General features: G+C 33.4%; 1 protein-coding gene across 6 annotated transcripts in view; it reads left to right on the top strand.

Annotated features, from left to right (window-relative positions):
* The window catches only part of ANKRD17 (ankyrin repeat domain 17), a 159658-nt gene extending 146751 nt beyond the window's left edge, over positions 1-12907 (top strand). For all 6 annotated transcript variants that reach the window (XM_025887073.2, XM_025887072.2, XM_025887070.2 and 3 more), the window contains 5 exons: positions 2602-2799; positions 9806-10054; positions 10430-10608; positions 10971-11135; positions 11848-12907. In XM_025887073.2, coding sequence (XP_025742858.1) covers positions 2602-2799; positions 9806-10054; positions 10430-10608; positions 10971-11135; positions 11848-11907 — 851 coding nt within the window. In that variant the 3' untranslated portion in view covers positions 11908-12907. The remainder of the gene's footprint in view (positions 1-2601; positions 2800-9805; positions 10055-10429; positions 10609-10970; positions 11136-11847) is intronic.
* The last annotated feature ends 3026 nt before the right edge of the window (positions 12908-15933 follow it).

Here is a 15933-nt window from a genome sequence, read left to right as displayed (position 1 = left end):
TTTGTGTGTGGGTGTGCACACATGTGTGCATGTGCATCTGTTGATGGATATTCATTCATCTGTTGATGGACACTTCAGTTGTTTCCATGTCTCAGCTATTTTAATAATGCTGCTATGAACATGGGAATGCAGATATCTTTTTGAGTTAGTGCTTTTGTTTCCTTCGGATATATTTCCAGAAGTGGAATTGCTGGATCATATATACCAATTCTATTTTTAATTTTTTGAGGAGTCTCCATACTGTTTTCTATAGTGGCTCTAAGCTGGCCATATTTCAAGCTCTTAATAAGCACATATGGCTAGGAGCTACCATAATGGACAGTACAGATACCAAATATATCCATTATCTTAAAAAGTTCTATTGGACAATGCTGATATTTATAGAGGATTTAAAGATCTCCTGGTTTTGAGTGATTGCTTTTTTTTTTTTAATTTTCTACTTTGAAATGTTTTTAGATTTATGGAAGAGTTCTTCTATAATTACCCCAACTTCCCCTAATGTAAATATTTTACATAATCCTTTATTTATTAAAACTAGGAAATTAATATTGGTATAGTATAATTAACTAGACTACAGACTTTATTCAGATTTCACCAGTTTTTCCAGTGATGTTCTTTTTCTGTTGCAGCGTCCAATCCAGGATACCAAGTTCCATCTAGAGATATGTGTTTTAATATGAACATTTCAAGTAATTAAAGATAAGCCATGCCAGAGATAGACAAACTATCGCCCATGGGCCAAATATGGCCTGCTGCCTGTTTTTACATTTGTAGCTTTTTAAAATTGAGATTCAATAATAGTGTAAGATTTTTTTAATGACTTAAAAAATTTTTTTAAATAATAATACGTGACACAAAAAAAATAGGAAATTAAAACTTCAGTGTTCATAAATAAAGTTTTATTGGGACACAGCCATGCCCAGTCATTTACATATTGTGTTATAGCTACTTTAATGCTGTAATGATAGCCTGAAAATACTGCTATTCAGCCTTTTGCAGAAAGGTTGCCAACCTGTGTTACTGAAGAGATGACATTCTGGGACTAAAAATTTCTAAATTTAATGCAGCCTGGGTATTATTTTTGCCTATTTCTATGACATGTGAATACAATGTAATGAACATGGTCAGGAAATATTTCTTTGCTGGGGGCTGATTGAAATATTTATGTGTACTTTCAAAATAACATAATTTTTCTTGTTAGAATAAATATACTTTTAAAAGAACATTATATGCTAATGCACTGGAAATGTTTTTATATTTCATTTTTATGGTATTTGAAAATTCTTATTTTGTGGAAAGGTATAGATAAAAGGCCAGCTCTATAAGGGAGGTATACAGTTGATTAGAGCCAAAATTAGCATTGAAGTTTAATTGTAGAGTCCATTGGAGGGGAATACTACTTGATTAAGGTCAACAGAACAGGCATGTTTGCCTTTACAGCTCCATCACTATTACTACACTCAGGAAAATTAACACTAATTCAGCAATACCACCCAATATTCAGTACCATCATCCCAGATATATCCATTATGTCTGTATGTTCCTTTTTTTTCTGATTCAAGATTCAATCAGGTTTTACACATTGCTTTGGCTGTTATGTCTCTGAGGTCTCCCCCAGTCTAAAATATCTCACTACCTTCGTTTTTCTTGACATTGAATCCTTTGAAGAGTCCAGTTGTTCTGAAGAATGTCCCACATTTTAGATTAGATTCATCTGTTTCCTAAGTCTGTGATTATATTCAGGTCACACATTTTTGGCAGAAACATCAGATGGGTGATGTTTTGAACCTCACACTGCATTACATCAGGAAGCATTCAATGAAGATTGTTTCACTATTAGCTGTTGCAAAGAATGGCCACTTAAAATGCTCATCATCAGATATGTCCATCATAGAAGTATAGCCATGTTTTTTTCCCCTCTAGTTTTTTTTAAGACTTTATTTTTTTAATAGCACATTTAGGTTCACAGAAAAGTACAGAGGAGATTGAGAGAAAAGTACAGAGATTTCCCAAATACCTCCTGCCCCTAACAGGCATAGCCTCTCCCATTATCAACATTCCCCACGAAGAGTGGTACATTTGTTAGAATTGATGAACCTACGTTAATGTATCATTATCATCCAGAGTCTATAGTTTACATTAGTGTTTACTCTTGGTGTTGTACATTCTGTGGGTTTGAACAAATGTCCAATGACATGCATCTACCAGTATAGTATCATACAGAGTATTTTCAGTGTCTGTGCTTTGCCTAATCATTCCTTCCCTCCCCGAGTTTTTTTAAAGATAAATTTTTTATGTAATTCTTTGGCCATTAAGCCTATTTAAATTCCAGTGTTGATATGAAATCTACATGTATTCTATAATTAATTAAGGTATCAGATTAAAATTAAATATAAAAATAATTTTCCTTGATAATTCTTTTTTTATAGTTATCTTTATAGAGGGGGAAATGACTTGTCAATAGACTGGAAGAATAAGCAAGGAGAAATTTTTTAGCCATCTAAAATATTTGAGGGTATTAGGGACTTCTTCGAATTTTAGGTTTTTTAAAAACTTTTTTTCTCCTACAGGTAACAATTATAAATTATCTTCTAATTATAGGTATTGTCAATATGGACTCGCCATATGGTTCTGTAACACCTTCTTCTACACATTTGGGAAACTTTGCCTCAAACCTTTCAGGAGGTCAGATGTATGGACCTGGGGCACCCCTTGGAGGAGCACCCACAGCTGCTAACTTTAACAGACAACATTTTTCCCCACTTAGTTTGTTGACTCCATGTTCATCAGCATCGAATGGTGAGTATTATACATTGTAATTCCATAAGAAGAGTTTGTATATATGTTTCCTTAAAAGCAAAAGGTTTTTAAGTGGGAAAAGACAAAGTAAAAGATGATTTAAGAGCTATGAGCAAGTCATGAATATATCAAGACTAACAAAATGGGAACAGAGGAGCAAACATTTTTGTAAATAGCAAATGATTAAAAAGTCTGAAATAAAAATTAAAAAAAAGTCTGAAATACATCATAATTTTTGAGTGATTTTACCTGCTTAGTTTTTTCTTACTCCTCTTAAAATTAATTTTTATCCCTAAATATGTAACAGATCTGGGTTAGTGTCTTCTGTGTATGTTGAGCTGAAATTAAACCATCATAGGAATAAACAGATTCCTTAAGAAACTACATATAGGTGATTCATATTCACCTATTTATATATAAAAATAAGGATAGTTTTTTATTTTCATGTTCATGAAAAAATAGGAATCGGGAGAAAAGGAGTTAAAATTGCAACATGACTGCTCATTGTAAAATGTTAACCTGAAATTTTTTGGTAGTTAATCTTTAAAATAGAATGGATTCTCAGAAGCAAAGAATGTTTTTAAGCACAATAAAAACATACTTGTTGATATTAATGTTTATTACTTTAGATATTAATATTTAGGAAATAAACTCAAAGTTTTGGATGAAATTCACAAAGTATTATAGGTTGTTTGGCCCTATAAGTTCAGGGTGTGGGCTTTTCATTGTTTTTTTTTTTTTGTGGTTTGGTTTTATGTTCACTTGATTTTTGTTTTTGTTGAAAAACATTGTGCTTTTTGTAACAATGCAACCAATATAGGTTAGGTTTTCTACTATGTTTGCTAACTGATACAGAATGTCATTGAAGTCATTAAAATTTCCATTGATTCATTCCAACAGCTTTTTGTTTCAAAAGTTTCAGAAATTTTCAGAGTTACAGAGAAGTTGAAAGAATAAGAAGCATCCATATTCCTTTGAATTGGTAATTCCTTAAAATTACCAATTTTTTAAACATTTTGCTTTATTTTATCTCTTTGCTTTTTTTATTGTTGAACCATTTGAAAGTAAGATTCAGATATAACACTTAAGACCTAAAAACTTCAGTGTGCATATTAAAAATAAGGACATTTTCTTACACAGCCACAATACCATTATCAAATAGCTAATGTACTAATATTAATTTAGTAATATCATGTGATATGCAGTCTCTATTCAGATATCCCCACTTGTCCTAAAACATTTTTTGTAGATGTTTTTCCCCTTTGAACCATGAATCACTCAAGGTAAACGTATTACATTAGATTATGTCTCTCAAGTCTAACTTAAAAAATAATAATTTTAAACACAATAGTACAAAGAACCCTTGTATATTTTTATCAGATTCATTCCTCTCTCCCCCACAGTGTATTTCTGGGTGTGTGGATGTATAGAATTTTTTTCTGGTACCATTTTAGAGTTAGTTGTGGATATCAAGCTATTTTCCCCTGAATACTCTAAATGATAATATTTCTTAAAAACAAGAACATTCTCTTCCACAGCTATGTTACAGTTAGCAAATTCAGCAAATTTTACATTGGACAATATTATCTAATAGTCCATGTTCACATTTCACCAAGTGTCCCAATAACACATTTATTATTTCCTCTCATCCAAGATTCAAATCAAGATCACAAATTGCATTCAGTTCAGTTCCATGTCTTTTTAGTGTCAAACAGTCTGGAACTGTTCCTTCAACCTTCTTTGTCTTTCAAAGAAAGTCTTTGGAAGATTACAGGTCAATGGTTTGGTAAAATTCCCCTTAATTTTGTTTTTCTCATGTTTCTTCATGATTAAATTTAGGTTATGTGTTTTTGACAGGAATATTACTATATAGTCAGTGTTCTATCGTTTTTTTCAGTACATGATAATGCATAATAGTTTGTACCATTACTGGTGCTGTTAACTTTGATCATTTGCTTATGATCATGTATGCCAGGTTTCTTTACTTCAAATTATCATTTTTTCCCTTTGTAATTAATAAGTAATCTGTGGAGCGTTTCTCTGACACTGTGTTCTTATTCCTTATCAGACTTTGAGACAGAGTGTAAGGGAATGGGGGAAGAAGTAGCACTGGTCTGAGTAAAAATAATAGTTTTGCTTTTGTAACCAGGTTAATGTTTATAAATTCCAAAAAAAAAATCAGCTTTGATGAAGGGAAAAACATTAAAATTGAGCATAAATGGAAATAAACTTATCTGTGTTTCAAGTTATCAACATAAACCTACTAAAAGAAATCCAATAAAACTCTTAAACCTTAGTACTTTATATACTCTCAGTCTAAAGAAAAATAGATTTCAAACAAATCTTCAGTTCTACTGAGGACATTGGATTTTTAATGTTATGGATAAGCAATTCTGAAATTATGGGGTTTATTGTAGGATTGGGCAAGTAAGTCTATTTTAATGATGTAATCCATGGTCCTCACTGTGAGGAGATGTGAAATGGAGTAAGGCAAAGAAGAACCCTATGGAATTGGATTAGAATTAGAGGATTAGTGTGAACTCAGGATTTTTCATTACCTGTATTTTGGAATAAATCATATGAAATTGCTCTTTTCCCACCAGCTCTATCTACTGAAAGGGCCTAGGAGCAATTAATTTTCATCAGGAGTGAGTATATCCAGTGTCCAGATCCATCTGTTAAATATTTCTGTCCACTGAAAGAAATAGGCTTTCTTGAGGAAATAGCTGAATCGAGAGCTGGGGCGTATCGGGAGCCTGCAAAGTCTTACGGTGTCAGAAAGTAATTAAGTGCTCAAGATGATGGGGACATGTCAGGAAACACAAAGCAGCTTCAAAGAGACTCCCACTGGCCAAATTCAGGAAAATTTGACCACCAAAGTGAATAATGGCAGCACACTGGATAAATTCTAAGAATCCATAAGTCCATAATGATCAAGATTTTAAAATTTTTTTTATTTTTTTTAAGAATTTAAAATTTTCAAAGGGAAGGGTACTCTCTTCCTTACAGTACAGGGACAACTCATACTTGTAGAAGGAATTGTAATTAGAGTCATTGTTTTGTAATCAAAGGATTGATTTAGGGGCGCCTGGGTGGCTCAGATGGTTAAGCGTCTGCCTTCGGCTCAGGTCATGATCCCGGGGTCTTGGGATCGAGTCCCGCATCAGGCTCCCTGCTCCTTGAGAGCCTCCTTCTCCCTCTGCCTCTCTCTCTCTCTCTCTCTCTCTGTCTCTCATGAATAAATAAATAAATAAAATCTTTAAAAAAAAAAAAAGGATTGATTTAGGCAAGACTCTCACTTTTACTTCTATTTTTGTTTTTGTTTTACAAATTATTTTATTATGTTAATCACCATCTCACTTTTACTTCTAATACTGAATTTTTAACTAGTCTGCATTTTCCCCACTTAATATAAATCTTAATACTGTTACTTTTTAATGACCATTTAGTTTGCTTTGTCAGACTTTCAGCTTTTTTTAGGTAATCTGTTTGCTTTTTTTTCTAATTATATAATTAGAGATGAGAAAAGAAATTATAATAATTTGGCACTTTTCATGACAAGGAACATAGACCCACCAAAGGAATCTCAAGGAAAATGGTATTGACTTTTAAAGCTATACAGGACCGTCTGCAGAACCATGCAGGATTTGATCCAGGGCCGTCTTCAGAGCCATCCAGCTATTCCCTCCATCTCTCTCTTTAGAGGATTTATGACAGACTCGTGGTCTGTGTCTTGTGAGTCTCCTCTACACTTAGCCTTCTTCATAATCTCATCTTGTATATGGTCCGCAAAGATTCAATTCATAATTAGTTAAACCAGTTTTTCTTTGTTTATCAGTTGTACCTTTCTGAGTGAGGAATATGATTTGCTTACCTCCTACATTCAAGTCGGGCCATGTCAGTCATAGATTGCTGCTAGCCTGAAATGGATCATTCTTCAGTCAGACACCTGTCATTAGTCCAATAAGCTTGCAGGGAGGAAGCAGAAAACAGTCATCTGATAAAAATATGGCTAGTGAGATGGCAGAATCTGTGAAGAGGGCAAATCTCATAAGTGGGGCTGGTCAGCAGACAGGCCTAATTACTCCATTCATTTTAAACAGAATATGGAGGGTATTTTGCTTTGCTTTGCTTTGCGTTTGTTTTTGGAAGGATTTGGGAAGGAAAGAGAAACTAGATCTAACACTGACAATAGGTCAGGTTTCCAGGGATGAGTGTGGGAGAGGTAGAATTCATTTGTCTGACCTTCTATCCATCCGTCCTTCTTGCCTGCTTGTCACCTTCGACTCTGTCTTGGCATTACTTATTCTGGGTTGATCCTTCTCAGGTATGTAATTGTGTCCTTTCAATACATAGTTTAAAAAACAGAACCCACAACTTTCTTTATCCCTTGTGTTTAAACCTTCTGGAGTATTCTTTCATTTCTACTACTATCCTGAGTTTTGTCATTGTTTCCAGTTTTACTAGTTCTGAATTATGCTGTTTTTTCCTATGTTTTTCTTTCATTTCTTTTAGCTCACATTGGAATTTTAGAGTATAGCTTTCTTTCTGATACACCTTTGGAATATTAGAATACAGCTTTCTTTTTGGCATGCTTTTATCATCTGTAAGATGTTCTGGGTCCATATCTCTTAGTTCATATAATAGCTTTGTATGGAATTTGACTGCATTTCTATTCTGTTTTACATTTTTAAATTAAATGAGTTTTCCTGAACTTTTAGAAAGGATAAGTGGATCAGTTATCTTCTCTAGCTTAAAGGCTCTTCGTCTTTTAGGCAAGGATGCAAAAATATGGCCTTAATACTTTATTAAATCTGGCTTTGTTATCCTTACTCTCCCACCACTCCCACCTCTGCCCCACTCTTGACTGGATCTTGTGTTTGCTTTACTTCTGTTGTCCCTTTCCTGCTCAACTTGGAATCCGTTCCCAGAAGTGTCTTAGCAATGTGAGGCTTTATTGGGGATTGAGGCTTCAGCAGTATTTTTGAGAGTTCATAGGGTTACTATTGCTCCAGCTTCTTCAGACCTTTTTGTAAATCCCTTGCAATTACCCATGCATAGGCAGAACTCTCCCAGTTTCACCCGCTCTTCTCAGATTGGCCTTCTCTTTGCTTTCCTTTGAGTACCTTTTTGACTGTTTTGTTCTCCTATTCTGTTCTTAGGTCTGGAGAATTGCTTCTTTCCACACAGATGCTGATACCACAGAGGTCTTATAGCTTTTGGTGATTTGTCCTCATTCACTTGTATCTTTTGATTCATTTGGATATTTTGTTAGTTTTGTTATAGATATTATCCAGGGGTGTTTGGCTTTGCTAACTTGGTAGCTTGTTTTTATGGAAAGGTTTGGGAAGAATCAAAACTTGTGCTGCTACACCTCCATCTTAGAATTCCTTCTTACACCAGTGCAGTTTTAAGGTGAATTTAGAAATATGTATCATTACTTCAAAGACACACATACAGCTTTTCTGTTTTCTTATGATTTATTAAAAGTAATACTGTCAAGAAATGCTAATGGATCCATGACCACAGAAGGTATATTTTAATTTTTCATTAGAGACTAATAGTTCTCTTGGTTTACTTGTGCAGATAAGCTCGTAAGTTTCATGTTTTTGTTCCCCAATAATATTTATATCCTTATAATAAATTATAAAGTACTTTCATATTCTTTTTTTTTTTAGTTAATAATATTACTATGATTCATTGAGAGAGGTGGTACTATCAATTTAGCCAAAATGGACTTCTGCAGGCACTAGTAAGATGAAATTTATCTCCACAGTACTTTCCAAATCTATACAATTCTAAAATATACATGGCAAATCTTTTTTTAAGCATATTCAGACTAATACTATTACTGAATTTTTCTTTGTCTTTCAGATTCCTTGAAAAGTACCTTGGGAAGTAGAGGCACTATGCTTTTGTGTATGTGTATGTGTGTGTAGATAGGTTGATTGATTTTGCAAATTTATTAGCTACCTGAATCCTTTTGGAGGAATAGACACACACACACACACACACACACACACACACACACACACAGAAAACTTAAATGAGAAAAGATGGTTAAATGGAAAAGTATTAAGTGACTATCCCTAGGGCTTCTAGGGCATACAGTCAGGCAGTTATGAGTAAATTGTAGATAAGCAGGTAACTCTTTTGACTTTTAAGCTTCAGGCTCCACCATTTACATCCTATTTAAATTTAAATGTGCTTGATATTTAAACTTCAAATGAGAAATACAATTTGGGTTGTTCTTGTTTTTTCCTCTCTAGTGCATGAAGAAATTGAATCATTAAAGTATACTCCCAAATATTAAGAACCCGCCTTGTTTTGATACATAAAGCTTAAATTGTCATTTTGAAAAGCTTGTTCTGTGGAATACTCATGTGATACATGATACAATAAAACAAGTTGGGCAGTGAGGCATAGCCCTCTGTTGGTATTTTATCAGCATACTAAGTTTCTGTGAAGTTCTGACTTAAAGAAACTTACTTTTTTTCTCAAGTTAGATTTTCCAAATTTGTTGGCTACCTGAGTCCCTTTGTTTTCGTCATAGCATACCAAGGGACTTGTGTTCTCAAGGAAACACACCAATTGTTTGGAAATTGCCAATACAGGCATGATTTTCCCCACCTCTATTTTGTTGTTGTTTAGCCTTTTTAATTTAAACATTGTCTTCTCATTGCTGTGGTGTTTATTTTACTCAGTGCCAAGCATTTATTTAAATATTAATTAGCTTACTGGGTTATATTACCTGTGTAGTTGGACATCTTCAGTTTGCTATCACATAACTAAATGGAAAAATTGTGAATCAAATTAAAAAATGACTGCAAAGTCATAGAACTTAACCAAATTATTTAATATGCATAATTTTTAAGCATTATTCTCATATTTCATTTTTCCTCAGAGAACACATATATAAGGTATCTTCAGAATGTAAGATTTGGTTTTACAAAATTATACCCTCTGTAGATGACATGTATACCATTTCAAAATATTTTTTCTCTAGATTCTCCTGCACCGTCAGTATCCTCTGGAGTTCGTGCACCTTCGCCTGCCCCATCATCAGTACCTTTAGGGTCAGAAAAGCCCAGCAATGTCTCTCAGGACAGAAAAGTTCCAGTCCCTATTGGGACTGAACGTTCCGCACGTATCAGGCAAACTGGAACTTCAGCTCCATCTGTTATTGGGAGTAATTTATCCACATCAGTAGGGCATAGTGGCATCTGGTCCTTTGAAGGGATTGGTGGCAATCAAGGTAAGACATGCTATTCTACCTACCAGAAATTAATTTTTAAATTTATGCATTTAAAATATTGTAAGTAATATTTAACAGTCATTCTTAAAAGATCTATATTCATATCTCTTGTTTTTCACTAATCAGTTTTATCTTACCTTGGCTTTTTTTCTTTTGTAACACAAAGTGTTTAGGTTATTTTATTAGGCTATTATATCTACTACCTACACACATGGAAATACTGCAGTAAATATATAAAAGTAGGTCATTATTCGGAAGGAATGCACAATTCATTGTGGAAAATTCTAGATAGAAATATATTAAATATTTTATTTTACTGTCTTCTGGTTTTAAAGATCATCAGCTATCTTTTTCTACCGTTTTGTTTTCCCTCAGACAAAGTAGACTGGTGTAACCCTGGTATGGGAAATCCTATGATTCATAGGCCAATGTCCGATCCAGGAGTGTTTTCACAGCATCAAGCAATGGAGCGAGAGAATACAGGAATTGTAACTCCTTCTGGTACATTCCATCAGCATGTTCCTGCAGGATACATGGACTTTCCTAAAGTTGGGGTAACGGTGACTTAAATAAGCACTTTCATATTTCTAAATGTTTTTCTTATTATTAACTTCATTTTACTTCCAAGTGGATAAGTATTTGTGAAATAATGCACAGGCTTTAGCCTGTAATTATAGGTGAAAATCTGGCTAGAGAAATGTTTTTTGACCAAATATTTTGGCTGTAGTAGGCTTACGTGTAGTCTAATGCTAGAAGAAATCATATAATGGAAAATAATTTTTAGATTATCTAGATAACGTACTTTTTTAAAATAAGATGAAGTTTCATCTTTAAGGCTATGGATTATATTGGGAAAAGTAAGCAGTGACTTGAAGATATGACTGTGTGCATAATTTTTGTTTTCTCCTTTTTTAAGGGTATGCCTTTCTCTGTGTATGGGAATGCAATGATTCCTCCAGTAGCACCTATTCCTGATGGTGCTGGAGGACCCATATTTAATGGCCCTCATGCTGCAGACCCCTCTTGGAACTCCCTGATAAAGATGGTTTCAAGCTCCACAGAAAATAATGGCCCTCAAACGGTAAGGCTGATCATTCAGGGAACATTTCTTTAGTGTTTATGAGATGCCAAGACAAATAGGATACAGGTAAATCATGGTAGTGAGGGAGTATGGTGAATATGGGTAATTGAGAAAGTTGAAGGAAATTTAATACAGCAGGAGGATATGGAAAATGGTACCAAAGGTAGTCATTGGAACAAAAATTATAAAAGGCGTAATATATTTCATTGGGTAGCAGATAGTAAGTAAAAGATTTTAAATTACAAAGTGTTGTAACTTTATACATCAGAATTTACTAGTGGTATGAAAAGGACCATCGAGAGGTTATTTATTATTATACATATTATAAATGTCAGAACAGTGTATAATTAAAACTCCAAAAATTCACAGAAATGATTAGTGATTAGTATATTTTGGCTTATGTTGGTGTATGCTGAATATCTTTGACTCATTTTCTTTCTTTAATCATCAGTCTGTAGGCATTCAGGTAATAGTTTTTAAAAAATGACAAATCAGATCCTGTTTGAGAAGTAAGAGGAGAGGCAGGAAAGCAACAAATAAAAGTGGCTTATCATTGTTTTTCTTCATTGTTTCCAAGTATGTTGCAAATTGAATGAGATTTAGCTATTTTAGCTCATAGATATTAAAAGCATTTCCTTAGTTTTTAAGAGTTTTGTTTTAATCAAATATGTGTTAAATATGTAATAATAAAATGCATGCTCTACATTCATAGGTGTGGACTGGACCCTGGGCACCTCACATGAACAGTGTGCATATGAACCAGCTTGGCTGATGAGGATCAGCTTGTTAGCCTGCAGATTCCTTTTCATTCAGAGGAAATCACAAGTGGCCGAAAAAAATTTATGCTCCCAAATCATTCTACTGATGTGCTTGACTGAAGTGTGTAGGCTTTTTGCAGAAGAAGTTACTAACTGACCTATTTTCTGTGAACATTTGTGACTGCCCATTCCCCACCAACATCCGTTTTACCTTAGTTAGCATTTTTCTTATCGTTTTTCTTTTTTTCTTTCCCTCTTCCCCTTTGGACATAACTTTCTGTTGAAGCTGTTCTTTGGCTGGTTGGTTTTAGTACTGTAAACTGCTTCTGAGCAAACACGGAAATTTAGCAAAATTATGTAAACTTGATCCTGAAGTTTTAGAATGGCAAATAAATGTACAATTGTTTACATAACAGAAAAGGCTAAGCAGAAAGTAAATTTCAATATGTCAGTATAGAGGCTCTACTTTATGTAGACTTAAATTAATGTGAGATATGTACCTTCATATTCAGAAATCTGGATGTTTCCTTCATACATTAAACTATTAATAAGCATAACTTTTCTGCTTGTGTAATTTAAGTATAAAGTAAAACAATGGGCATTATCAGTGGATGTTTCCTGATGTTGGCTTTTAAAAATACCCATCTTGCTCACTTTTTTGAGTTTGTTTGCAGCAGGGCACATGTAGAAGAAATTTATCACCTCTCCATGTCTTTTTATTACCTTGCCACACTTTTAAAACTAATACACACTTCTCTCTTCATTCTTCTCTTCTCACCTTTACCGCTAATAACAGTAAAATTCTCTTGCTGATCGTGAAATAATGTTTTATAAAGATTTTTATTGTAATGGCTGCTACAGAGAAGCGGAGCACCTTCATCATCACCTGTGGTTCTTCTAACCATAAGATGTTTAGTCTTTCTGAGAATTTAAAAAACCACCACTGGTTCCCAGTCAGCATATACAAGCTCTTACTATGTTGTTTATTATTAAATAATTCAATGTACTATTTTATATTGGATATATTGATTCTTAACATTGGCTTTCCAGTCATCAAGAGTCAACATAAAAATTCCAATTTTCAGTAATTTAGTGGAGAGTATCTTTTTTCCCCCCTAATTTTAAAGGCTCCTTGTTCTCTATACATATTGTATATTATCAGTGAAAGGGATCAACAGCTAACTTGGGGCAAGTAATAAAGGAAATTTTGCATTTGTCATTAAGACAATTTATGGTATACATGAATATACAGAATACAAAATAACATCTTCATTTAACCTGTTTATATAAGATATAAGATACAGGGCCACACTAAACTACTCAGTGAGATTTATCTATTCCATTCACTTGAAACAATAAACAATAACATATCCAAGAAGAATATGTGTCCTACCCTGTCTCATATGGAAAAATAAATTATATGGTTGAAATATAAAAGACAGTAAGCATAAAAGTGAAGTAATGAATGCATCAATCTGCCCTTTTTTTTAACTAAAAAAATTCCACAGTAGTGAAACTCAAATTCAGATAAATCGCCCAGAGTTGACAATATTAATATGGTTCCTTGGCTGTAAAGTAAATGAAATGATTTCTTTACTCTGATAGCCTGAATAAAGAGTAAAAAGATTTCTCAAACATACCTAGAAGTTTGTAAACAACACACATATATACTTTAATTTAGGAGGTGGTCTTAAAATATATAAATTTGTTTTGCTACCTATGATCGATATGACCAAATTTAGGGGAAAAGCTAAATGATATCCTGCAAACATACCTCTGAAATAAAATTATAGCACTTTACTAAGAAAGGTGTGTAATGCTGTTTAACAGAGTATTTTATATATGACTTTTGCCACTATCCTATAATTTCTTGTTTTAATTTTTTTCCTGAGTTAATTATAATTAAAATAATCCTGCTGGATAATAGATACCACCCAGTATTTATTACAACACATGAGTTGTGTTGATTCACAAAACTGAATTTGTTAAGATGGGGGTGTCTTAATAAGAAATGACCTATATTTTCTTGACTTTGAACCTATGGGATGGGAATATAGATTGCATCCTCCATATTTAGTTTTGGAGCTCCGTCTTATTGAGTACAATACCATGATTTTAGAAGTCTGTATTAGGAACATTTTTCAAACACATTTTTTATATTTCAGATGTAAAACAGTGCATTTTTATTTGAAAGATTAAAAAAAAAACCATAATCTTTTGAGACCATGCAGGTGTTTCCCCCCCGCTTTTGAAAGTATATGGTATGTGTAATTGCAGACTACATAATATATTTCTTTCATTTTTTTTTTTTTTTAAGAGACAGTGTGCCCACGAGCTGGGGGGTGGAAGTGTGGTTGGCAAAGGAATAGGAAGAGAATCTTAAGCAGGCTCCACTCCCAGTGCGGAGCCCAACACAGGGCTTGATCTCACAACCCTGAGATCATGACCTGAGCCTGACATCTGACTGAGCCACCTAGGCACACCTTTCTTTCATTTTTTAAGAAGTGACTTAACTCTCAAAAATAATATTTGGCTTAGCTCACACCTTAAATAGCAAAATAATTAATATCCGAATTGTGTAATCTTTTTATATCAACCATTTCATTTTAGAGATGATTTTGTTTACCAGAGCCAATGGAACCCCCATTTCATGAGTTTTCAACATGTATTAACATATTCACAAAAATTGATTGTAGTATTCATGTGAAAGATATTTTTCCCTTCTATATACTATTACTGTAAAAATAAGTCATTTTATTAGTTGAAAATTAACTTTTTGTTAAATTACTATACTTACTGTCATTTTTCTTCTCAGGAAAAAAAATGGAGGGGGGGATAATTTACTTCCGGATCCTGTATTGTTCATGAAAATATCATTCCATCTTTCTCTTGACTCAAATGACCTAAATGCACATTTCATAAAAATTATTTTGCACACTATTTTATTCACTTTATTTTTTAAAAAATACAAAGTGATAGACTAAAGAGGGAAACTCAAAATCACAAAACCTCTTCAGAGCCTCTGTTTTATTTCCTCTGTTTTTCATTTTGGGCTTTTTAGCAACACTCTAATTCCTGCAGATCTGGCATTACAGAACTTCCTTAATACCAAGTAATACAATGCAAACTTTTGGAAAGAGGGGATACTCTGCTTTCCACTATTTGGGCCTATGAAAGATTTGGTAGGAAAGCTCTACTTTGAGATAGTGGAGAAACCTGTATACGTCCCACTGATAAATGCTTGCTTCAAGTCGCAACACTCAATTAATTGGTGCTAACGCCAGGTGATGAATTTAGAATGAGAGCTTCATTACTGCTTAATATGACTTACTATGTTACATACCTTGATTGCAAAAATACTATCACTTGTATTTTGGGTAAGAGTGAAGTATGCAACTATGGCTTGACATAAGTAATTCCTTTGTGATAGGACAGTTGGAATACAAGACTAAGATGTGTCTAAGAGGTTTCATATTAGACTTCTATCTTTAAATGCATTCACACTTTTGAAAGGTAAAAGTCAATTTTGCATGCTAAGTAAGAACCGTGATAAGAAAAAAAAAAAGAACCATGATAAGAAAGATGAGAGGATGTTTTTCAATAGAGATGAAAGGCTAATTTTACATTAACTTTGGTTTTAAGAAGCAATGCATTAAATAAGTAGGAAAGAAAAATTCAACCTAAATTAATTCCAAGAGGTCACTTTAACAATTGCTCATGAAAATTATCTTTTAAAAGTTCTTTTGTCAAACATTTCAGAGGGCATATTTGGGAAATGAGAAATTTAAATGTACATTTACACCGTTTATATGTGTAAATAGCCTGTATTCAAATTTTGAATTTTTGAGCCCACTCTGTTCAGCACTGATTCAGAAACTGCAGAAAGAAAATGAAACATTCTCTATTTTTAAGGGGCTTAAAGTTAAAAAAAAATTAGTTGTGTGACATAGTAAAGACAAGAATAGGCTAATTACAAATGTTGAACTTTAAAAAAAATGTTCTAGTATGTTGCACAAGTTCATTTGCAGTGTTAGACTTGA

This window comes from Callorhinus ursinus, unplaced genomic scaffold, assembly GCF_003265705.2.
Source record: "Callorhinus ursinus isolate GAN/ISIS: 27379988/994484 unplaced genomic scaffold, GSC_fseal_2.0 scaffold4, whole genome shotgun sequence".
Lineage (NCBI taxonomy): Eukaryota > Metazoa > Chordata > Mammalia > Carnivora > Otariidae > Callorhinus > Callorhinus ursinus.
This window is presented reverse-complemented; position numbering and strand designations above follow the sequence as displayed.